Source organism: Pseudochaenichthys georgianus, unplaced genomic scaffold, assembly GCF_902827115.2.
Source record: "Pseudochaenichthys georgianus unplaced genomic scaffold, fPseGeo1.2 scaffold_1029_arrow_ctg1, whole genome shotgun sequence".
Taxonomy (NCBI): Eukaryota; Metazoa; Chordata; class Actinopteri; order Perciformes; family Channichthyidae; genus Pseudochaenichthys; species Pseudochaenichthys georgianus.
Genome location: NW_027262001.1, coordinates 24,798 through 50,401, shown reverse-complemented (window position 1 = coordinate 50,401; position 25,604 = coordinate 24,798). Strand labels below are relative to the sequence as shown.

Below are 25,604 nucleotides of genomic sequence, written 5' to 3'. Positions count from 1 at the left end.
TACTAGTTAATTACATACTAGTTATTACATACTAGTTATACATACTAGTTATACATACTAGTTAATACATACTAGGTTATACATACTAGTTATTACATACTAGTTATACATACTAGTTATTACATACTAGTTATTACATACTGGTTATTACATACTAGTTAATTACATACTAGTTATTACATACTAGTTAATACATACTAGTTATTACATACTAGTTAATACATACTGGTTAATACATACTAGTTATTACATACTAGTTATTACATACTGGTTAATACATACTAGTTATTACATACTAGTTAATACATACTGGTTAATACATACTAGTTAATACATACTGGTTAATACATACTAGTTAATACATACTAGTTATTACATACTAGTTATTACATACTGGTTAATACATACTAGTTATTACATACTAGTTATTACATACTAGTTATATTACATACTAGTTAATACATACTAGTTATTACATACTAGTTATTACATACTGGTTAATACATACTAGTTAATACATACTAGTTATTACATACTAGTTATTACATACTAGTTAATACATACTAGTTATACATACTAGTTATTACATACTAGTTAATACATACTAGTTAATACATACTAGTTAATACATACTAGTTATTACATACTAGTTATTACATACTGGTTAATACATACTAGTTAATACATACTAGTTATTACATACTAGTTATTACATACTGGTTAATACATACTAGTTATTACATACTGGTTAATACATACTAGTTAATACATACTAGTTATTACATACTAGTTATTACATACTGGTTAATACATACTAGTTAATACATACTAGTTATTACATACTAGTTAATACATACTAGTTAATACATACTAGTTAATACATACTAGTTATTACATACTAGTTATTACATACTGGTTAATACATACTAGTTAATACATACTAGTTATTACATACTAGTTATTACATACTGGTTAATACATACTAGTTAATACATACTAGTTATTACATACTAGTTATTACATACTAGTTAATACATACTAGTTAATACATACTAGTTATTACATACTAGTTAATACATACTAGTTAATTACATACTAGTTAATACATACTAGTTATTACATACTAGTTATTACATACTGGTTAATACATACTAGTTATTACATACTAGTTAATACATACTAGTTAATACATACTAGTTAATACATACTGGTTATTACATACTAGTTAATACATACTAGTTATTACATACTAGTTAATACATACTAGTTATTACATACTGGTTAATACATACTAGTTATTACATACTGGTTAATACATACTGGTTATTACATACTAGTTAATACATACTAGTTATTACATACTGGTTAATACATACTGGTTATTACATACTAGTTAATACATACTAGTTATTACATACTAGTTAATACATACTAGTTATTACATACTGGTTAATACATACTAGTTATATTACATACTAGTTAATACATACTAGTTATTACATACTAGTTAATACATACTAGTTATTACATACTAGTTAATACATACTAGTTATTACATACTAGTTAATACATACTGGTTATTACATACTGGTTAATACATACTGGTTATTACATACTAGTTAATACATACTAGTTATTACATACTAGTTAATACATACTAGTTATTACATACTAGTTAATACATACTAGTTATTACATACTAGTTAATACATACTAGTTATTACATACTAGTTAATACATACTAGTTATTACATACTGGTTAATACATACTAGTTAATACATACTAGTTATTACATACTGGTTAATACATACTGGTTATTACATACTAGTTAATACATACTAGTTATTACATACTAGTTAATACATACTAGTTATTACATACTAGTTAATACATACTAGTTATTACATACTAGTTAATACATACTAGTTATTACATACTGGTTAATACATACTGGTTAATACATACTAGTTAATACATACTAGTTAATACATACTAGTTAATACATACTGGTTATTACATACTGGTTAATACATACTGGTTAATACATACTAGTTAATACATACTAGTTATTACATACTGGTTATTACATACTAGTTAATACATACTAGTTATTACATACTAGTTATTACATACTAGTTAATACATACTGGTTAATACATACTAGTTATTACATACTGGTTAATACATACTAGTTAATACATACTGGTTATTACATACTGGTTAATACATACTGGTTAATACATACTGGTTAATACATACTGGTTATTACATACTGGTTATTACATACTAGTTAATACATACTAGTTATTACATACTAGTTATTACATACTGGTTATTACATACTAGTTAATACATACTAGTTATTACATACTAGTTATTACATACTAGTTAATACATACTGGTTAATACATACTAGTTATTACATACTGGTTAATACATACTAGTTAATACATACTGGTTATTACATACTGGTTAATACATACTGGTTAATACATACTGGTTAATACATACTGGTTATTACATACTGGTTATTACATACTAGTTAATACATACTAGTTATTACATACTAGTTATTACATACTGGTTATTACATACTAGTTAATACATACTAGTTATTACATACTAGTTATTACATACTGGTTATTACATACTAGTTAATACATACTGGTTATTACATACTAGTTAATACATACTAGTTATTACATACTAGTTATTACATACTAGTTAATACATACTAGTTAATACATACTAGTTATTACATACTAGTTATTACATACTAGTTAATACATACTAGTTATTACATACTGGTTAATACATACTAGTTAATACATACTAGTTATTACATACTAGTTAATACATACTAGTTAATACATACTAGTTATTACATACTGGTTATTACATACTGGTTAATACATACTGGTTATTACATACTAGTTATTACATACTAGTTATTACATACTAGTTATTACATACTAGTTAATACATACTAGTTAATACATACTAGTTAATACATACTAGTTATTACATACTAGTTAATACATACTAGTTATTACATACTGGTTAATACATACTGGTTAATACATACTAGTTATTACATACTAGTTAATACATACTAGTTAATACATACTAGTTAATACATACTGGTTATTACATACTGGTTAATACATACTGGTTAATACATACTAGTTAATACATACTGGTTAATACATACTAGTTATTACATACTGGTTAATACATACTAGTTATTACATACTACTACTAGTTATTACATACTGGTTAATACATACTAGTTAATACATACTAGTTATTACATACTAGTTATTACATACTAGTTATGACTAGGATATGACGTAATTTAAATTAAATACAGGGTTTTAATTTAAAGCAGTTTTATTCTGAAAAAGACGGAAGTTCACACTTTTATTCTGAAAATTCTTCATTTCCGGTTAGCATTAGCATATGGCTAACGTTTTGAAAACCGTGAATCGAAGGTGAAATGACATGTGATGTTGCACACTAAACACACTGGGATTAACACTCATTTATTGGCGCTGAAATAACGTTTATCAGGGTATGTTTAAATAACCACAGACATCAGAATTATATATATATATTAATAATATAAGATATAATATGTTACTTTTGTGACTGGGTAACTACACAACACGGGAGTCGGGACGTCACGTGCCTCAAAGGTTGAGCTCATTGTGCCATTGCGCACTGCATTGAGGGGTGCTCAGGTGAGCTCTCGTGCTCTCAGGTAAACTCACCTGTGCAGTCATGAAGAAACTTGAAGATTTTCCTCCAAATGTTGACAGCTGATTTCCGGCTCCTCTTCTTCTTCTTTTATCTCTAATGACGTTTATTTGAGATTTCCCGCCACCTAGTGGACAAGAAGGCCACTATTCTTCCGGCTCTCAATGTAAATAAACCTTATTATTTTAATCAGTCAAATATGGGGTTATCCACAGCTTTTAATCAAAGGATTATTTATATTTTCGGCTTTGATTTGGAAGGTTTCTTTTTGTCAACTCCACGCACGGTGTGTTTTATTCTGGAAAACCCTCCCGGAAGTCGGTGTGTTTTATTGTGACCCCCCCCCCGGACGTGTGTGTGTTAGCTGTTAGCTTGACGCCGGTGCGACAGAGCTCCGAATCCTCAGCACTTTGTTCCTCTTCCCGTCGCTAAAGCATCTAACATGAGAGACAGGACGGCCTGACGGAGACTAGCCGACCCACCGGGGCTCCAACAGGTAACAACAACCCTCTACATGTCCCGGTTCAAACAGTGAAGCTAAGCTAGCTCGATCACTTTACCTTTATTTACCCAAATCCCGTTAAATCACGTTTTATCCTCACTTCTCCCGCACTAATCCCGTTCCCCTTGGCGTGACGTCACTCTAATAACCCGTTAATCAGCTGATCAACACATTCTCAGGTTTGGGGGATTCTTACAGCGAGCATCGCGAAGTCTCGCGAGATCAGTTTAGCTTATTTATTATCACAATAAATACATTTGATGTCACTTTGGTGACTTGTTGTTCTTGTTGTTCTTCTTGTTCTTGTTGTTCTTCTTGTTCTTGTTGTTCTTGTTGTTCTTCTTGAAAGCACCAACTGAATATTTTGTAATTTCCATTTCCTTACATTTAAACTTTAGTGTCAGTCAGAGAGAACTCCTTCCTCAGATTCAGTTTATTAACACTGATTAATAAACTGATTAATAAACTGATTAATACCAGTTGACAGGTCCCAGGTCTGCCCCTCTGGTTCTGACCCGTCCCCTGGTGTTCTGTAGCTTCTGACCCGTCCCCTGGTGTTCTGTAGCTTCTGACCCGTCCCCTGGTGTTCTGTAGCTTCTGACCCGTCCCCTGGTGTTCTGTAGCTTCTGACCCGTCCCCTGGTGTTCTGTAGCTTCTGACCCGTCCCCTGGTGTTCTGTAGCTTCTGACCCGTCCCCTGGTGTTCTGTAGCTTCTGACCCGTCCCCTGGTGTTCTGTAGCTTCTGACCCGTCCCCTGGTGTTCTGAAGCTTCTGACCCGTCCCCTTGTGTTCTGAAGCCTCTGACCCGTCCCCTGGTGTTCTGAAGCTTCTGACCCGTCCCCTGGTGTTCTGTAGCTTCTGACCCGTCCCCTGGTGTTCTGTAGCTTCTGACCCGTCCCCTGGTGTTCTGTAGCTTCTGACCCGTCCCCTGGTGTTCTGTAGCTTCTGACCCGTCCCCTGGTGTTCTGAAGCTTCTGACCCGTCCCCTGGTGTTCTGTAGCTTCTGACCCGTCCCCTGGTGTTCTGTAGCTTCTGACCCGTCCCCTGGTGTTCTGTAGCTTCTGACCCGTCCCCTGGTGTTCTGTAGCTTCTGACCCGTCCCCTTGTGTTCTGTAGCTTCTGACCCGTCCCCTGGTGTTCTGAAGCTTCTGACCCGTCCCCTGGTGTTCTGTAGCTTCTGACCCGTCCCCTGGTGTTCTGTAGCTTCTGACCCGTCCCCTGGTGTTCTGTAGCTTCTGACCCGTCCCCTGGTGTTCTGTAGCTTCTGACCCGTCCCCTGGTGTTCTGTAGCTTCTGACCCGTCCCCTGGTGTTCTGTAGCTTCTGACCCGTCCCCTGGTGTTCTGTAGCTTCTGACCCGTCCCCTGGTGTTCTGTAGCTTCTGACCCGTCCCCTTGTGTTCTGTAGCTTCTGACCCGTCCCCTGGTGTTCTGAAGCTTCTGACCCGTCCCCTTGTGTTCTGTAGCTTCTGACCCGTCCCCTGGTGTTCTGAAGCTTCTGACCCGTCCCCTGGTGTTCTGTAGCTTCTGACCCGTCCCCTGGTGTTCTGTAGCTTCTGACCCGTCCCCTTGTGTTCTGTAGCTTCTGACCCGTCCCCTGGTGTTCTGAAGCTTCTGACCCGTCCCCTGGTGTTCTGTAGCTTCTGACCCGTCCCCTGGTGTTCTGTAGCTTCTGACCCGTCCCCTTGTGTTCTGTAGCTTCTGACCCGTCCCCTGGTGTTCTGTAGCTTCTGACCCGTCCCCTGGTGTTCTGAAGCTTCTGACCCGTCCCCTGGTGTTCTGTAGCTTCTGACCCGTCCCCTGGTGTTCTGTAGCTTCTGACCCGTCCCCTGGTGTTCTGTAGCTTCTGACCCGTCCCCTGGTGTTCTGAAGCTTCTGACCCGTCCCCTGGTGTTCTGTAGCTTCTGACCCGTCCCCTGGTGTTCTGTAGCTTCTGACCCGTCCCCTGGTGTTCTGTAGCTTCTGACCCGTCCCCTGGTGTTCTGAAGCTTCTGACCCGTCCCCTGGTGTTCTGTAGCTTCTGACCCGTCCCCTGGAGTTCTGTAGCTTCTGACCCGTCCCCTTGTGTTCTGTAGCTTCTGACCCGTCCCCTGGTGTTCTGTAGCTTCTGACCCGTCCCCTGGTGTTCTGTAGCTTCTGACCCGTCCCCTGGTGTTCTGTAGCTTCTGACCCGTCCCCTTGTGTTCTGTAGCTTCTGACCCGTCCCCTGGTGTTCTGTAGCTTCTGACCCGTCCCCTGGTGTTCTGTAGCTTCTGACCCGTCCCCTGGTGTTCTGTAGCTTCTGACCCGTCCCCTGGTGTTCTGAAGCTTCTGACCCGTCCCCTTGTGTTCTGAAGCCTCTGACCCGTCCCCTGGTGTTCTGAAGCCTCTGACCCGTCCCCTGGTGTTCTGAAGCTTCTGACCCGTCCCCTGGTGTTCTGTAGCTTCTGACCCGTCCCCTGGTGTTCTGTAGCTTCTGACCCGTCCCCTGGTGTGCTGTAGCTTCTGACCCGTCCCCTGGTGTTCTGTAGCTTCTGACCCGTCCCCTGGTGTTCTGTAGCTTCTGACCCGTCCCCTGGTGTTCTGAAGCTTCTGACCCGTCCCCTGGTGTTCTGTAGCTTCTGACCCGTCCCCTGGTGTTCTGTAGCTTCTGACCCGTCCCCTGGTGTTCTGTAGCTTCTGACCCGTCCCCTGGTGTTCTGTAGCTTCTGACCCGTCCCCTGGTGTTCTGAAGCTTCTGACCCGTCCCCTGGTGTTCTGTAGCTTCTGACCCGTCCCCTGGTGTTCTGAAGCTTCTGACCCGTCCCCTGGTGTTCTGTAGCTTCTGACCCGTCCCCTGGTGTTCTGTAGCTTCTGACCCGTCCCCTGGTGTTCTGAAGCTTCTGACCCGTCCCCTGGTGTTCTGTAGCTTCTGACCCGTCCCCTGGTGTTCTGTAGCTTCTGACCCGTCCCCTGGTGTTCTGTAGCTTCTGACCCGTCCCCTGGTGTTCTGTAGCTTCTGACCCGTCCCCTGGTGTTCTGTAGCTTCTGACCCGTCCCCTGGTGTTCTGTAGCTTCTGACCCGTCCCCTGGTGTTCTGAAGCTTCTGACCCGTCCCCTGGTGTTCTGTAGCTTCTGACCCGTCCCCTTGTGGTCTGTAGCTTCTGACCCGTCCCCTGGTGTTCTGTAGCTTCTGACCCGTCCCCTGGTGTTCTGTAGCTTCTGACCCGTCCCCTTGTGGTCTGTAGCTTCTGACCCGTCCCCTGGTGTTCTGTAGCTTCTGACCCGTCCCCTTGTGGTCTGTAGCTTCTGACCCGTCCCCTGGTGTTCTGTAGCTTCTGACCCGTCCCCTTGTGGTCTGTAGCTTCTGACCCGTCCCCTGGTGTTCTGTAGCTTCTGACCCGTCCCCTGGTGTTCTGTAGCTTTGCCTGTGAACGCTCTGCAGTCCCTACCCCTCAAAGTGCTCCCCCCGGAGGAAAATGTTGAGGAATGACCCCTTAAATGATGACTTGGTGATGTTAGAGGGGACGGGACGAACTCTCCAGTGTGGTAGCTCTGCATCTTCCAAACACCGTGTCCTCCACGAACTGCAGGACACCGGGGATTTCTGTGAAATCAGATTTACTCAGGACTGTTTCTACTCGGACTTTAATACAGCTACACCATTGTTTGGTTTCCATGGTAGCGCGTCTCTTTATCTCTTTAGCAGCGTGCGCAACTCAAAGTTTGAGAGGGTGAGAAAGATGAAAACTGAACAAGAATCGACAACTCCACCCTCTGCTCACTCCTCTCCTGTAAAACACAGGTCCAGCCCACACAGGCTCCATGGTGCTACAGGCCCAGCCCACACAGGCTCCATGGTGCTACAGGTCTAGCCCACACAGGCTCCATGGTGCTACAGGCCCTGCCCACACAGGCTCCATGGTGCTACAGGTCCAGCCCCCACAGGCTCCATGGTGCTACAGGTCCAGCCCACACAGATCCATGGTGCTACAGGTCCAGCCCACACAGGCTCCATGGTGCTACAGGCCCAGTCCACACAGGCTCCATGTTTCTACAGGTCCAGCCCACACAGGCTCCATGGTGCTACAGGCCCAGCCCACACAGGCTCCATGGTGCTACAGGTCCAGCCCACACAGGCTCCATGGTGCTACAGGTCCAGCCCACACAGGCTCCATGGTGCTACAGGTCCAGCCCACACAGGCTCCATGGTGCTACAGGCCCAGCCCACACAGGCTCCATGGTGCTACAGGTCCAACCCACACAGGCTCCATGGTGCCACAGGTCCAGCCCACACAGGCTCCATGGTGCTACAGGCCCAGCCCAACCAGGCTCCATGGTGCTACAGGTCCAGCCCACACAGGCTCCATAGTGCCACAGGCCCAGCCCACACAGGCTCCATGGTGCTACAGGTCCAGCCCACACAGGCTCCATGGTGCCACAGGTCCAGCCCACACAGGCTCCATGGTGCTACAGGTCCAGCCCACACAGGCTCCATGGTGCTACAGGCCCAGCCCACACAGGCTCCATGGTGCTGCAGGCCCAGCCCACACAGGCTCCATGGTGCTACAGGCCCAGCACACACAGGCTCCATGGTGCTACAGGCCCAGCCCACACAGGCTCCATGGTGCTACAGGCCCAGCCCACACAGGCTCCATGGTGCTGCAGGCCCAGCCCACACAGGCTCCATGGTGCTACAGGCACAGCCCACACAGGCTCCATGGTGCTGCAGGCCCAGCCCACACAGGCTCCATGGTGCTACAGGCCCAGCCCACACAGGCTCCATGGTGCTACAGGCCCAGCCCACACAGGCTCCATGGTGCTACAGGCCCAGCCCACACAGGCTCCATGGTGCTACAGGCCCAGCCCACACAGGCTCCATGGTGCTACAGGTCCAGCCCCCACAGGCTCCATGGTGCCACAGGCCCATCCCACACAGGCTCCATGGTGCCACAGGCCCAGCCCACACAGGCTCCATGGTGCCGCAGGCCCACACAGGCTCCATAATGCTGACTCAGGGTTCAGGACTCATAATGCTGACTCAGGTCAGGGTTCAGGACTCATAATGCTGACTCAGGGTTCAGGACTCATGACTCATAATGCTGACTCATGTCAGGGTTCAGGACTCATAATGCTGACTCAGGGTTCAGGACTCATAATGCTGACTCAGGGTTCAGGACTCATAATGCTGACTCAGGTCAGGGGTCAGGACTCATAATGCTGACTCATGTCAGGGTTCAGGACTCATAATGCTGACTCAGGGTTCAGGACTCATAATGCTGACTCAGGGTTCAGGACTCATAATGCTGACTCAGGTCAGGGTTCAGGACTCATAATGCTGACTCAGGTCAGGGTTCAGGACTCATAATGCTGACTCAGGTCAGGGTTCATAATGCTGACTCAGGGTTCAGGACTCATAATGCTGACTCAGGTCAGGGTTCAGGACTCATAATGCTGACTCAGGGTTCAGGACTCATAATGCTGACTCAGGTCAGGGTTCAGGACTCATAATGCTGACTCAGGGTTCAGGACTCATAATGCTGACTCAGGTCAGGGTTCAGGACTCATAATGCTGACTCAGGGTTCAGGACTCTTAATGCTGACTCAGGGTTCAGGACTCATAATGCTGACTCAGGGTTCAGGACTCATAATGCTGACTCAGGTCAGGGTTCAGGACTCATAATGCTGACTCAGGTCAGGGGTCAGGACTCATAATGCTGACTCAGGGTTCAGGACTCATAATTCTGACTCAGGGTTCAGGACTCATCATGCTGACTCAGGGTTCAGGACTCATAATGCTGACTCAGGGTTCAGGACTCATAATGCTGACTCAGGTCAGGGGTCAGGACTCATAATGCTGACTCATGTCAGGGTTCAGGACTCATAATGCTGACTCAGGGTTTAGGACTCATAATGCTGACTCAGGTCAGGGTTCAGGACTCATAATGCTGACTCAGGGTTCAGGACTCATAATGCTGACTCAGGTCAGGGTTCAGGACTCATAATGCTGACTCAGGGTTCAGGACTCATAATGCTGACTCAGGTCAGGGTTCAGGACTCATGATGCTGACTCAGGGTTCAGGACTCATAATGCTGACTCAGGTCAGGGTTCAGGACTCATAATGCTGACTCAGGTCAGGGTTCAGGACTCATAATGCTGACTCAGGTCAGGACTCATAATTCTGACTCAGGGTTCAGGACTCATAATGCTACCTCAGGTCAGGGTTCATAATGCTGACTCAGGTCAGGGTTCAGGACTCATAATGCTGACTCAGGGTTCAGGACTCATAATGGTGACTCAGGGTTCAGGACTCATGATGCTGACTCATGTCAGGGTTCAGGACTCATAATGGTGACTCAGGGTTCAGGACTCATAATGGTGACTCAGGGTTCAGGACTCATAATGGTGACTCAGGGTTCAGGACTCATGATGCTGACTCATGTCAGGGTTCAGGACTCATAATGCTGACTCAGGTCAGGGTTCAGGACTCATAATGCTGACTCAGGTCAGGGTTCAGGACTCATAATGCTGACTCAGGGTTCAGGACTCTTAATGCTGACTCAGGGTTCAGGACTCATATTGCTGACTCAGGGTTCAGGACTCATAATGCTGACTCAGGTCAGGGTTCAGGACTCATAATGCTGACTCAGGTCAGGGGTCAGGACTCATAATGCTGACTCATGTCAGGGTTCAGGACTCATAATGCTGACTCAGGGTTCAGGACTCATAATGCTGACTCAGGGTTCAGGACTCATAATGCTGACTCAGGTCAGGGTTCAGGACTCATAATGCTGACTCAGGTCAGGGTTCAGGACTCATAATGCTGACTCAGGGTTCAGGACTCATAATGCTGACTCAGGTCAGGGTTCAGGACTCATAATGCTGACTCAGGGTTCAGGACTCATAATGCTGACTCAGGTCAGGGTTCAGGACTCATAATGCTGACTCAGGTCAGGGTTCAGGACTCATAATGCTGACTCAGGGTTCAGGACTCATAATGCTGACTCAGGGTTCAGGACTCATAATTCTGACTCAGGGTTCAGGACTCATAATGCTGACTCAGGGTTCAGGACTCATGATGCTGACTCAGGGTTCAGGACTCATAATGCTGACTCAGGGTTCAGGACTCATAATGCTGACTCAGGTCAGGGGTCAGGACTCATAATGCTGACTCATGTCAGGGTTCAGGACTCATAATGCTGACTCAGGGTTCAGGACTCATAATGCTGACTCAGGTCAGGGGTCAGGACTCATAATGCTGACTCATGTCAGGGTTCAGGACTCATAATGCTGACTCAGGGTTCAGGACTCATAATGCTGACTCAGGGTTCAGGACTCATAATGCTGACTCAGGTCAGGGTTCAGGACTCATAATGCTGACTCAGGGTTCAGGACTCATAATGCTGACTCAGGTCAGGGTTCAGGACTCATAATGCTGACTCAGGGTTCAGGACTCATAATGCTGACTCAGGTCAGGGTTCAGTACTCATAATGCTGACTCAGGTCTGGGTTCAGGACTCATAATGCTGACTCAGGTCAGGGTTCAGGACTCATAATGCTGACTCAGGTCAGGGTTCAGGACTCATAATGCTGACTCAGGTCAGGACTCATAATTCTGACTCAGGGTTCAGGACTCATAATGCTACCTCAGGTCAGGGTTCATAATGCTGACTCAGGTCAGGGTTCAGGACTCATAATGCTACCTCAGGTCAGGGTTCAGGACTCATAATGGTGACTCAGGGTTCAGGACTCATAATGGTGACTCAGGGTTCAGGACTCATAATGGTGACTCAGGGTTCAGGACTCATGATGCTGACTCATGTCAGGGTTCAGGACTCATAATGCTGACTCAGGTCAGGGTTCAGGACTCATAATGCTGACTCAGGGTTCAGGACTCTTAATGCTGACTCAGGGTTCAGGACTCATAATGCTGACTCAGGGTTTAGGACTCATAATGCTGACTCAGGGTTCAGGACTCATAATGCTGACTCAGGTCAGGGTTCAGGACTCATAATGCTGACTCAGGGTTCAGGACTCATAATGCTGACTCAGGTCAGGGTTCAGGACTCATAATGCTGACTCAGGGTTTAGGACTCATAATGCTGACTCAGGGTTCAGGACTCATAATGCTGACTCAGGTCAGGGTTCAGGACTCATAATGCTGACTCAGGGTTCAGGACTCATAATGCTGACTCAGGGTTCAGGACTCATAATGCTGACTCAGGTCAGGGTTCAGGACTCATAATGCTGACTCAGGTCAGGGTTCAGGACTCATAATGCTGACTCAGGTCAGGGTTCAGGACTCATAATGCTGACTCAGGGTTCAGGACTCATAATTCTGACTCAGGGTTCAGGACTCATAATGCTACCTCAGGTCAGGGTTCATAATTCTGACTCAGGTCAGGGTTCAGGACTCATAATGCTACCTCAGGTCAGGGTTCAGGACTCATAATGCTGACTCAGGGTTCAGGACTCATAATGGTGACTCAGGGTTCAGGACTCATAATGCTGACTCAGGGTTCAGGACTCATAATGCTGACTCAGGGTTCAGGACTCATAATGCTGACTCAGGGTTCAGGACTCATAATGCTGACTCAGGTCAGGGTTCAGGACTCATAATGCTGACTCAGGGTTCAGGACTCTTAATGCTGACTCAGGGTTCAGGACTCATAATGCTGACTCAGGTCAGGGTTCAGGACTCATAATGCTGACTCAGGTCAGGGTTCAGGACTCATAATGCTGACTCAGGGTTCAGGACTCATAATGCTGACTCAGGTCAGGGTTCAGGACTCATAATGCTGACTCAGGGTTCAGGACTCATAATGCTGACTCAAGTCAGGGGTCAGGACTCATAGTGCTGACTCAGGGTTCAGGACTCATAATGCTGACTCAGGTCAGGGTTCAGGACTCATAATGCTGACTCATGTCAGGGTTCAGGACTCATAATGCTGACTCAGGGTTCAGGACTCATAATGCTGGCTCAGGGTTCAGGACTCATAATGCTGACTCAGGGTTCAGGACTCATAATGCTGACTCAGGGTTCAGGACTCATAATGCTGACTCAGGGTTCAGGACTCATAATGCTGACTCAGGGTTCAGGACTCATAATGCTGACTCAGGTCAGGGTTCAGGACTCATAATGCTGACTCAGGTCAGGATTCAGGACTCATAATGCTGACTCAGGGTTCACGACTCATAATGCTGACTCAGGGTTCACGACTCATAATGCTGACTCAGGGTTCAGGACTCAGGACTCATAATGCTGACTCAGGTCAGCGATGCTAACTCTCTCTCTCTGTTAGCGACGCTAACTCTTTCTCTCTCTCTCTATGTTAGTGATGCTAACTCGCCCGCTGAATGAGAGCGCTGGCAGGGGGCGGGGCCTGATGGAGGTGACTCCGCCTCCTGCTCTCCCATTGGCTGATGAGGTCACAAATGAGACACGAACAGGTGGGTTCATTTCATATTATTAGCATATTGTTAATTATTTAACTACTTTATACTCTTCACTCGACGAGTGTGTTATTATTTTATGATGTATTCTCTGTAAATGTTATTAAACAGTTGATTTCCTATTTTTACAGTTTCTCCTGCAGGAGTTTTCCCTCCGGCGCCCTGGAGCTCCTCTTCCTCCTCCTCTCCTCGTCCCCTTACTCCTCCCTCCTTCCTCTCCTCTCCTCGTCCCCTGACTCCTCCCTCCTTCCTCTCCTCTCCTCGTCCCCTGACTTCGTCGTTTACTCCATCTTCTCCTTCCCCTCCCCCTGTAGCCCCTCCCACAGTAGCCATTCTCCCAGTAGTAGCCCCTCCCACAGTAGCTCCTCCCCCTGTAGCTCCTCCTCCCTGCTCTTGCTCCTCCCTCCTCCCTCGTCTCCTCTCTGCTCACAGGATGGAGGTGCGGCGCCTCCTCAGAGGAGCGATGGCGTCTCTGGGCCGGAGGCTCGACTCTCTGGAGCGGAAGAGGAGGCGGAGCCTGAGGAGAGAAGAGGGAGGAGCCTCTTCATGTAGACCCGCCTCCTCAGGGTCCTCCTTGTGTAGCCCCGCCTCCTCAGGAGTCTCCTCATGTAGCCCCGCCTCCTCAGGGGCTTCCTTGTATAGCCCTGCCTCCTTGTGTAGCCCCGCCTCCTCAGGGGCCTCCTCGTGTAGCCCCGCCTCCTCATGTAGCCCCGCCTCCTCAGGATCCTCCTCATGTAGACCCGCCTCATCAGAGGCCTCCTTGTGTAGCCCCGCCTCCTCTGGGGTGTCCTTGTATAGCCCCGCCTCCTCGTGTAGCCCCGCCCACCTACTAACTGTGGCCTCATCAGGCACTGGGGAGGCCCCGCCCCTCTATTCTCAGAGCCAATCAGAAGAGAGGAGGAGAGGCAAAGAGGGAGGAGCCTCCTCCTTTAGGGCCGCCTCCTCAGGGGCCTCCTCGTGTAGCCCCACCCACCTGGGTCTCTCCTCTCTGAGCCAATCAGAAGAGAGGAGGAGGAGCCAATTAAAGGAGGAGGAGCTGAGGGGGAGGAAGAGAAAGAACCACCACAGAGAAGAGGAGCATGCTGGGAGATTTGTTGGTCGCATGGCAGTCTTCTTCAGAGGAGAAGAGCCAATCACATTGCACAAATTCAACCACAGGAAACACAGGAGAGAGGAGGGAGAAACCGACCAATCACAGAAGGCCGTCAGTGTCGTCAGGCAGAATGGATTCAGAGCGCCGCCACACAGGTGCTTTTTATTATTTATTGTTCACGTGTAAATCACGTTTAAATCAAATGAGGTCACAAAGAGCTGATCCTCAGATATCAGCTTAAAACACTCAAAACACACAAAACACTCAAAACACTCAAAACACACAAAACACTCAAAACACTCAAAACACACAAAACACTCAAAACACTCAAAACACACAAAACACTCAAAACACACAAAACACTCAAAACACACAAAACACACAAAACACTCAAAACACTCAAAACACTCAAAACACACAAAACACTCAAAACACTCAAAACACACAAAACACTCAAAACACTCAAAACACACAAAACACTCAAAACACACAAAACACTCAAAACACTCAAAACACACAAAACACTCAAAACACACAAAACACTCAAAACACACAAAACACGCAAAACACACAAAACACGCAAAACACACAAAACACACAAAACACGCAAAACACGCAAAACACACAAAACACGCAAAACACACAAAACACTCAAAACACTGCAAAACACGCAAAACACACATAACACTCGAAAACACACGCAAACACGTCAAAACACACAAAAACACACAAAACACTCAAAACACTCAAAACACTCAAAACACACAAACACTCGAAACACACGAAACACTCGAAACACTCGAAACACACAAAACACTCAAAACACTCAAAACACACAAAACACACAAAACACACAAAACACACAAAACACACAAAACACACAAAACACTCAAAACACACAAACACTCAACAACACACCAAAACACTCAAAACACACAAACACACAAAACACACAAACACACAAAACACACAAAACACACAAAACACTCAACACACACAAAACACACAAAACACTCAACACACACAAACACACAAAACACACAAAACACTCAAAACACACAAAACACTCAAAACACACAAAACACTCAAAACACACAAAACACTCAAAACACACAAAACACTCAAAACACTCAAAACACACAAAACACTCAAAACACTCAAAACACACAAAACACTCAAAACACACAAAACACTCAAAACACACAACACTCAAAACACTCAAAACACACAAAACACTCAAAACACTCAAAACACACAAAACACTCAAAACACACATACACTCAAAACACACAAAACAGCTGATTAATATAAATAAACATTTCTCCTGTCCTCCTCAGCTCATATTCCCAGCATGCCTTGCACGTCCTGCCGCCAACCCACAGCCAATCAGAAGCACCGAACATCTCTTCAGGCCAATCAGAAGCACCGAACATCTCTTCAGGCCAATCAGAAGCCCTGAACATCTCTTCAGGCCAATGGCGTTTCTCTGACCTCACTTCCTTCTCCTCCAATCACGGCGTTCTGCACATATGGAGCTTATACTCCTCCTCTTCCTCTTCCGGTTTTAGACCCGGCCCCATGCTGCGGCTGTCAGCGGTTGCCGTGGAGACGCTGTCAGAGTTTGTTAGGGGCGGGATTTATGGAAGTCCTCAGCGGTGCCTGAAGGACTGGACGGCCCCGCCCTCTCTGGGATCTGATCACTGGTTGGTCCATTCAAACTCATTCATATATATATAGTATAATATACTAATTAATGTTTGTTTTGTTGTTATATTGACTCTTTATAGTTATTATAATTAACGATGTGATGTTTTAATGTCTCTGCAGTTACATGAGAAAGCCTACACCCAGGTAAGCTCAATACAGAAACCAGATGTAATGTAATAATGATTGAACTAAAATGTACTTCTTAGTTCATACTTTGTTGAAAGATAATAAAGCATCTTTTTAAAGGTTTTTATGAGTTATGTTTTAATGTTCCCAATCCTTTCAAAGTCTTTCTGTGTTCTGCAGCCAACACTTTTCTGCCCGGCGACATCAGAAGCAGCGAGCCAATCACAGCTCTCGGAGCCTGCTCCTCGCCCGGCGACGGGATAAGCCCCTCCCCCTTTGTTCAGCCAAAGGACTGCCTGCTCCGCTGGCCATCGACCAATCAGCAGAGAGCCCCGGCTTCCTCCAGGTGCTTCTGTCATTTCAAGAGACTTTAACCTGTTGAGCCCTGAGCCTGTTGTTCAGGTCTCAGGCTGAACGAATGACCCCCTTCCCTTCTGAAGGGAGAGACCCGTCCCATCAGAGACCTGAACCACCAGAGACCTGAACCATCAGAGACCTGAACCACCAGAGACCTGAACCACCAGAGACCTGTACCATCAGAGACCTGTACCATCAGAGACCTGTACCATCAGAGACCTGAACCACCAGAGACCTGAACCACCAGAGACCTGAACCATCAGAGACCTGAACCACCAGAGACCTGAACCACCAGAGACCTGAACCACCAGAGACCCGAACCATCAGAGACCCGTACCACCAGAGACCTGTACCACCAGAGACCTGAACCATCAGAGACCTGAACCATCAGAGACCTGAACCACCAGAGACCTGAACCATCAGAGACCCGTACCACCAGAGACCTGAACCATCAGAGACCTGTACCATCAGAGACCTGAACCATCAGAGACCTGAACCACCAGAGACCTGAACCATCAGAGACCCGTACCACCAGAGACCTGAACCATCAGAGACCTGTACCATCAGAGACCTGAACCATCAGAGACCTGAACCACCAGAGACCTGAACCATCAGAGACCTGTACCACCAGAGACCTGAACCATCAGAGACCCGTACCATCAGAGACCTGAACCACCAGAGACCTGAACCATCAGAGACCTGAACCACCAGAGACCTGAACCATCAGAGACCTGTACCACCAGAGACCTGAACCATCAGAGACCTGTACCACCAGAGACCTGAACCACCAGAGACCCGTACCATCAGAGACCTGTACCATCAGAGACCCGTACCACCAGAGACCCGTACCACCAGAGACCTGAACCACCAGAGACCCGTACCACCAGAGACCTGAACCACCAGAGACCTGTACCATCAGAGACCCGTACCACCAGAGACCTGTACCACCAGAGACCCGTACCATCAGAGACCTGAACCACCAGAGACCTGAACCATCAGAGACCTGAACCATCAGAGACCCGTACCACCAGAGACCTGTACCACCAGAGACCTGTACCACCGTACCACCAGAGATCCGTACCACCAGAGACCCGTACCACCAGAGACCCGTACCACCAGAGACCCGTACCACCAGAGACCTGAACCACCAGAGACCTGAACCATCAGAGACCCGTACCACCAGAGACCTGAACCACCAGAGACCTGAACCACCAGAGACCCGTACCACCAGAGACCTGAACCACCAGAGACCTGAACCACCAGAGACCCGTACCACCAGAGACCTGTACCACCAGAGACCCGTACCACCAGAGACCCGTACCACCAGAGACCTGAACCACCAGAGACCTGAACCATCAGAGACCCGTACCACCAGAGACCCGTACCACCAGAGACCCGTACCACCAGAGACCTGTACCACCAGAGACCTGTACCACCAGAGACCCGTACCACCAGAGACCCGTACCACCAGAGACCCGTACCACCAGAGACCTGGTTCAATAGGAGCCCTTTAAAACCTCAGAAACACTGATCCTCCTCTTCTCTCCTCAGAAACGAGTCTCTCAGATCAGGATCAGACGCGCCTCGCCACGAGACACTCTGCTCACTCCCATGGGTCTGCCCAGGGTCAAAAGGTGAGGGGGGACAGGTGAGAGGGGGACAGGTGAGAGGGGACAGGTGAGAGGGGGGACAGGTGAGAGGGGGGACCGGTGAGAGGGGGACCGCTTAGAGGGGGGACAGGTGAGAGGGGGGACAGGTGAGGAGGGGACAGGTGAGAGGGGGGACCGCTTAGAGGGGGGATAGGTGAGGAGGGGACAGGTGAAAGGGGGGACAGGTGAGAGGGGGGACCGGTGAGAGGGGAGGACAGGTGAGAGGGGGGACAGGTGAGAGGGGGGACAGGTGAGAGGGGAGGACAGGTGAGAGGGGAGGACAGGTGAGAGGGGAGGACAGGTGAGAGGGGGGACAGGTGAGAGAGGGGACAGGTGAGAGGGGGGCAGGTGAGAGGGGGGGACAGGTGAGAGGGGGGGACAGTCTCCTCAGGTAAGGGGACTGGGTGAATATAAACTGAGTTCATTAATAACAACGTGTCTTCAGGCTGAAGAAGAAGGAGTTCAGTCTGGAGGAGATCTACACCAACAAGAACTACAAGTCCCCCTCAACCAACAGGTAAGAACTACAAACACCCACCTTAACACCAGAGACACAAACGACGTCCCAGCATGCATCTGTGTGGCCCTGCAGGAGTCTGGAGACGATCTTCGAGGAGCCGCGGGAGAAGGACGGAGCGCTGCTGCTGATTGGCCAGCAGAGGAGGCGCAGGCTTCTCCTCTTTCCGGACTTCACTCAGCCCCGGAAGAGGAAGAGGCAGCAAGGTACTCTGGGCAATGTGGTTCTCTTCATGTTTCTGCACATTTCTCTCTAGAAAAACACTGCAGATAGAAATGTGTATTAAAGTTCCCGAAATAAACCGGGCTGTGTTTTAGGGGCGGGACTTCCTGTTGCCTTGGTGCCCAGGAAGCGGTTGGCAGCTCGACGTCATAGTAACGGCGGGGACGAGGAGGCGGAGTCTGACGTGAAGCTGGTTCAGCGACTGAGTGCGCTTGAAGACTTCCTGACACAACAGAGCCTGGAGGTGTGACATCACTTCCTGTCAGCACACAAAGCTGCTAGCGTGCTGCTAACGCTGCGTTACCATGGAGACAACGCTGCGTTACCATGGAGACGCCGCTACGTTACCATCGAGACGCCGCTATGTTACCATGGAGATACTGCAGCGTTGCCGTGGAGACACTGCTGCGTTGCCGTGGAGACGCCGCTACGTTGCTATGGAGACACCGCTGCGTTACCGTGGAGACACCGCTGCGTTACCGTGGAGACAATGCTGCGTTACCGTGGAGACACTGCTACGTTACATTGGAGACACTGCTGCGTTGCCGTAGAAACGCTGTTTGAGGTGTTTTTTTGGACATTTTCATATTTTTAAAATGTGAAATATTTAATATTTGTAAAGTTTCTGACCTGAAGCTCAGCGTCAGATCATCATAACCATCATGAGAGATATTATTAATAATAAAGGTCTTTATAAAACATCCTGTAATCACTGGTTATAAACACATGTTTCATTATAAGATATACATAGCAGGGGGGCTGTGGTGGGTCAAAGGTCATATCGGGGTGAGGTCATTGTACGTACTTCGTCTCACATTGAAAACAACAGCGAGCCAATTTCTCCGGTCAATGACGGGACAGTTTTGAAAGTGACAAAACACTGTTTCACACATTTAAAAACACTTAAACAATTAAACAAGGTTTACCCAGGATTCAGACACCCTGGCTTGTAAAGTGCGCTGATGCGCCCTGGAGGTATCAGCCTATTTTAAACAACTTTCCCCCGCCTTTCAAACACTTATTCCTGGGTGTTAGCCTGTCACTTTGCACGACATCATTTCACATTGAAGCTCTCCTGGAAAAGCACATATTCTGTCCGTCTCCAGGAGAGCTTCAATGTGAAATGATGTCGTGCAAAGTGACAGGCTAACACTCTCTTCCAGACGGTTAAAAACACTTCCCCGACCATTTAAACATTATTTCTGGCTTGTAAAGTGCGGTGATGCGCCCTGGTAGCATCAGACTATTTACAGGGTTACCAGGAGCATGAGCATATCCTCCACAGAAGGGGGGGGGTGCCGTGAAGAAGGCCGAATATGGATGCCGATGAGCGGACGGTAAAGCACCACAAAATCCACCCCCCCTTTAGGGTTACCAGGGGCATGAGGTTCTGTAGGGTGTGATCATCTGGGTTTAGTCCGTGGGGGAGTGCTTAAGTCCGGGGGCCCGGGGACTCACGGTGTGCAAGGTTATGGAAGTGCGCATGTGAGGGAGACATGCTGGAGGTCTGTAGTCCGTCCTTTGGGGCTCTGTGACGGGCCACATAGAGGTGCCATTACTGGTCTCTCTCCTGGAGGTGTGAAATAAGCAGAGTGTCCATGTGAGGGAGACATGCTGGAGGTCTGTAGTCCGTCCTTTGGGGGTCTGGGACGGGCCACATAGAGGTGCCATTACTGGTCTCTCTCCTGGAGGTGTGAAATAAGCAGAGTGTCCATGTGAGGGAGACATGCTGGAGGTCTGTAGTCCGTCCTTTGGGGGTCTTGGGGGGGCCACAGAGAGGTGATTTCCCCTGGATGTGGCATGTGTCCCCATTTCAGGGACACATGCTGGAGGTCTCTCTCCCGAGAGTGGACGTCCATTGCCTCTAAATTGGGTTAGGGTAAGGAGGTCCAGATGGTGGTGTGGTGGGGGGAGGTCCAGATGGGGGGAGGGAGAATCCTGGTGCTAGACTCCTGGTACTAGACTCTTAGCCTCCTGGTGCTAGACTCCTGGTACTAGACTCTTAGACTCCTGGTGCTAGACTCCTGGTGCTAGACTCTTAGACTCCTGGTGCTAGACTCTTAGCCTCCTGGTGCTAGACTCTTAGACTCCTGGTGCTAGACTCTTAGCCTCCTGGTGCTAGACTCTTAGACTCCTGGTGCTAGGCTCTTAGCCTCCTGGTGCTAGACTCCTGGTGCTAGACTCGTAGCCTCCTGGTGCTAGACTCTTAGACTCCTGGTACTAGACTCTTAGACTCCTGGTGCTAGACTCTTAGACTCCTGGTACTAGACTCTTAGACTCCTGGTGCTAGACTCCTGGTGATAGACTCCTGGTGCTAGACTCCTGGTGCTAGACTCCTGGTACTAGACTCTTAGTCTCCTGGTGCTAGACTCTTAGACTCCTGGTGCTAGACTCTTAGACTCCTGGTGCTAGACTCCTAGCCTCCTGGTGCTAGACTCCTGGTGCTAGACTCTGAGACTCCTGGTGCTAGACTCCTGGTGCTAGACTCTTAGCCTCCTGGTTCTAGACTCCTGGTGCTAGACTCCTGGTACTAGACTCTTAGACTCCTGGTGCTAGACTCCTGGTGCTAGACTCCTAGCCTCCTGGTGCTAGACTCTTAGACTCCTGGTGCTAGACTCTTAGACTCCTGGTGCTAGACTCTGAGACTCCTGGTGCTAGACTCCTGGTGCTAGCCTCTTAGCCTCCTGGTGCTAGACTCCTGGTGCTAGACTCCTGGTACTAGACTCTTAGACTCCTGGTGCTAGACTCCTGGTACTAGACTCTTAGTCTCCTGGTGCTATACTCTTAGCCTCCTGACTCTTAGACTCCTGGTACTAGTCTCTTAGACTCCTGGTGCTAGACTCTTAGTCTCCTGGTGCTAGTCTCTTAGTCTCCTGGTGCTAGACTCTTAGTCTCCTGGTGCTAGACTCTTAGTCTCCTGGTGCTAGACTCTTAGACTCCTGGTACTAGTCTCTTAGTCTCCTGGTGCTAGCCTCTTAGTCTCCTGGTGCTAGACTCTTTGTCTCCTGGTGCTAGACTCTAAGTCTCCTGGTGCTAGACTCTTAGACTCCTGGTGCTAGACTCTTAGTCTCCTGGTGCTAGTCTCTTAGTCTCCTGGTGCTAGACTCTTAGACTCCTGGTACTAGTCTCTTAGACTCCTGGTGCTAGACTCTTAGTCTCCTGGTGCTAGTCTCTTAGTCTCCTGGTGCTAGACTCTTAGTCTCCTGGTGCTAGACTCTTAGTCTCCTGGTGCTAGACTCTTAGACTCCTGGTACTAGTCTCTTAGTCTCCTGGTGCTAGCCTCTTAGTCTCCTGGTGCTAGACTCTTTGTCTCCTGGTGCTAGACTCTTAGTCTCCTGGTGCTAGACTCTTAGCCTCCTGACTCTTAGACTCCTGGTGCTAGTCTCTTAGTCTCCTGGTGCTAGACTCTTAGTCTCATGGTGCTAGACTCTTATGCTAGCCTTAGTCTCCTGGTACTAGACTCTTAGTCTCCTGGTACTAGACTCTAAGTCTCCTGGTGCTATACTCTTAGTCTCCTGGTGCTAGTCTCTTAGTCTCCTGGTGCTATACTCTTAGTCTCCTGGTACTAGTCTCCTGGTGCTAGACTCTTAGTCTCCTGGTGCTAGACTCTAAGTCTCCTGGTACTAGACTCTTAGTCTCATGGTGCTAGACTCTTATGCTAGCCTTAGTCTCCTGGTACTAGACTCTTAGTCTCCTGGTACTAGACTCTAAGTCTCCTGGTGCTATACTCTTAGTCTCCTGGTGCTAGTCTCTTAGTCTCCTGGTGCTATACTCTTAGTCTCCTGGTACTAGTCTCCTGGTGCTAGACTCTTAGTCTCCTGGTGCTAGACTCTAAGTCTCCTGGTACTAGACTCTTAGTCTCCTGGTGCTAGACTCTAAGTCTCCTGGTACTAGACTCTTAGTCTCCTGGTGCTAGTCTCTTAGACTCCTGGTGCTAGACTCTTAGTCTCCTGGTGCTAGTCTCTTAGTCTCCTGGTGCTAGACTCTTAGTCTCCTGGTGCTAGTCTCTTAGTCTCCTGGTGCTAGACTCTTAGTCTCCTGGTACTAGTCTCCTGGTGCTAGACTCTTAGTCTCCTGGTGCTAGACTCTAAGTCTCCTGGTACTAGACTCTTAGTCTCCTGGTGCTAGACTCTAAGTCTCCTGGTACTAGACTCTTAGTCTCCTGGTGCTAGTCTCTTAGACTCCTGGTGCTAGACTCTTAGTCTCCTGGTGCTAGTCTCTTAGTCTCCTGGTGCTAGACTCTTAGTCTCCTGGTGCTAGTCTCTTAGTCTCCTGGTGCTAGTCTCTTAGTCTCCTGGTGCTAGACTTAGTCTCCTGGTGCTAGACTTAGTCTCCTGGTGCTAGACTCTTAGTCTCCTGGTGTTAGTCTCTTAGTCTCCTGGTGCTAGACTCTTAGTCTCCTGGTGCTAGACTCTTAGTCTCCTGGTGCTAGTCTCTTAGTCTCCTGGTGCTAGACTTAGTCTCCTGGTGCTAGACTCTTAGTCTCCTGGTGCTAGTCTCTTAGACTCCTGGTACTAGACTCTTAGTCTCCTGGTGCTAGTCTCTTAGTCTCCTGGTGCTAGCCTCTTAGTCTCCTGGTGCTAGACTCTTAGTCTCCTGGTGCTAGTCTCTTAGTCTCCTGGTGCTAGCCTCTTAGTCTCCTGGTGCTAGACTCTTAGTCTCCTGGTGCTAGACTCTTAGACTCCTGGTACTAGTCTCTTAGTCTCCTGGTGCTAGTCTCTTAGTCTCCTGGTGCTAGACTCTTTGTCTCCTGGTGCTAGACTCTAAGTCTCCTGGTGCTAGACTCTTAGTCTCCTGGTGCTAGACTCTTAGCCTCCTGACTCTTAGACTCCTGGTGCTAGTCTCTTAGTCTCCTGGTGCTAGACTCTTAGTCTCATGGTGCTAGACTCTTATGCTAGCCTTAGTCTCCTGGTACTAGACTCTTAGTCTCCTGGTACTAGACTCTAAGTCTCCTGGTGCTATACTCTTAGTCTCCTGGTGCTAGTCTCTTAGTCTCCTGGTGCTATACTCTTAGTCTCCTGGTACTAGTCTCCTGGTGCTAGACTCTTAGTCTCCTGGTGCTAGACTCTAAGTCTCCTGGTACTAGACTCTTAGTCTCATGGTGCTAGACTCTTATGCTAGCCTTAGTCTCCTGGTACTAGACTCTTAGTCTCCTGGTACTAGACTCTAAGTCTCCTGGTGCTATACTCTTAGTCTCCTGGTGCTAGTCTCTTAGTCTCCTGGTGCTATACTCTTAGTCTCCTGGTACTAGTCTCCTGGTGCTAGACTCTTAGTCTCCTGGTGCTAGACTCTAAGTCTCCTGGTACTAGACTCTTAGTCTCCTGGTGCTAGACTCTAAGTCTCCTGGTACTAGACTCTTAGTCTCCTGGTGCTAGTCTCTTAGACTCCTGGTGCTAGACTCTTAGTCTCCTGGTGCTAGTCTCTTAGTCTCCTGGTGCTAGACTCTTAGTCTCCTGGTGCTAGTCTCTTAGTCTCCTGGTGCTAGACTCTTAGTCTCCTGGTGCTAGTCTCTTAGTCTCCTGGTGCTAGACTTAGTCTCCTGGTGCTAGACTCTTAGTCTCCTGGTGCTAGACTCTTAGTCTCCTGGTGCTAGACTCTTAGTCTCCTGGTGCTAGACTTAGTCTCCTGGTGCTAGTCTCTTAGTCTCCTGGTGCTAGACTCTTAGTCTCCTGGTGTTAGTCTCTTAGTCTCCTGGTGCTAGACTCTTAGTCTCCTGGTGCTAGACTCTTAGTCTCCTGGTGCTAGTCTCTTAGTCTCCTGGTGCTAGACTTAGTCTCCTGGTGCTAGACTTAGTCTCCTGGTGCTAGTCTCTTAGTCTCCTGGTGCTAGACTCTTAGTCTCCTGGTGCTAGTCTCTTAGTCTCCTGGTGCTAGACTCTTAGTCTCCTGGTGCTAGTCTCTTAGTCTCCTGGTGCTAGACTCTTAGTCTCCTGGTGCTAGTCTCTTAGTCTCCTGGTGCTAGACTTAGTCTCCTGGTGCTAGACTTAGTCTCCTGGTGCTAGTCTCTTAGTCTCCTGGTGCTAGACTCTTAGTCTCCTGGTGCTAGACTCTTAGTCTCCTGGTGCTAGACTCTTAGTCTCCTGGTGCTAGACTCTTAGTCTCCTGGTGCTAGACTCTTAGTCTCCTGATGCTAGACTCTTAGTCTCCTGGTGCTAGACTCTTAGTCTCCTGGTGCTAGACTCTTAGTCTCCTGATGCTAGACTCTTAGTCTCCTGGTGCTAGACTCTTAGTCTCCTGGTGCTAGTCTCTTCACGTGTGTGAAATT

At 47.7% G+C, this 25,604-nt stretch overlaps 2 protein-coding genes across 4 annotated transcripts; both read left to right on the top strand.

The window, feature by feature from the left end:
• The first annotated feature begins 3,572 nt into the window (after nucleotides 1-3,572).
• On the top strand, nucleotides 3,573-20,034 carry LOC117440536 (uncharacterized). 3 transcript variants are annotated; one of them, XM_034076783.2, is made up of 10 exons: nucleotides 3,573-4,253; nucleotides 13,553-13,666; nucleotides 13,801-14,917; nucleotides 16,100-16,465; nucleotides 16,590-16,613; nucleotides 16,758-16,941; nucleotides 18,504-18,586; nucleotides 19,047-19,118; nucleotides 19,194-19,324; nucleotides 19,436-20,034. In XM_034076783.2, the coding sequence occupies exons 2-10, from the start codon at nucleotides 13,555-13,557 to the stop codon at nucleotides 19,588-19,590; spliced, it is 2,244 nt and encodes a 747-aa protein (XP_033932674.1). In that variant the 5' UTR covers nucleotides 3,573-4,253; nucleotides 13,553-13,554; the 3' UTR covers nucleotides 19,591-20,034. The 3 variants fall into 3 exon arrangements, with proteins under 3 accessions (XP_033932674.1, XP_033932673.2, XP_033932672.2); XM_034076782.2 differs by lacking the exon at nucleotides 3,573-4,253 and adding an exon at nucleotides 9,111-9,260 and having other exon boundaries at nucleotides 16,776-16,941; XM_034076781.2 differs by lacking the exon at nucleotides 3,573-4,253 and adding an exon at nucleotides 9,111-9,260.
• On the top strand, nucleotides 16,966-18,466 carry LOC139433159 (putative protein FAM47C). The gene is given in 4 exon segments (XM_071202043.1): nucleotides 16,966-17,141; nucleotides 17,376-17,459; nucleotides 17,712-17,843; nucleotides 17,968-18,466. Coding segments are annotated over 4 exon segments (843 nt in total). The 5' UTR covers nucleotides 16,966-17,013.
• Nucleotides 20,035-25,604: the final 5,570 nt, after the last annotated feature.

What these genes read in the sequence shown, in the direction of transcription:
- LOC117440536 (XM_034076781.2), top strand. Translation starts at nt 9,128, where the DNA reads ATGGTGCCACAGGCCCATCCCACACAGGCTCCATGGTGCCACAGGCCC. An exon ending in TCTCTGGGATCTGATCACTG is followed by an intron (nt 16,466 to 16,589) that starts GTTGGTCCATTC and finishes ATGTCTCTGCAG; the next exon opens with TTACATGAGAAAGCCTACAC. An exon ending in GAAGAGGAAGAGGCAGCAAG is followed by an intron (nt 19,325 to 19,435) that starts GTACTCTGGGCA and finishes GCTGTGTTTTAG; the next exon opens with GGGCGGGACTTCCTGTTGCC.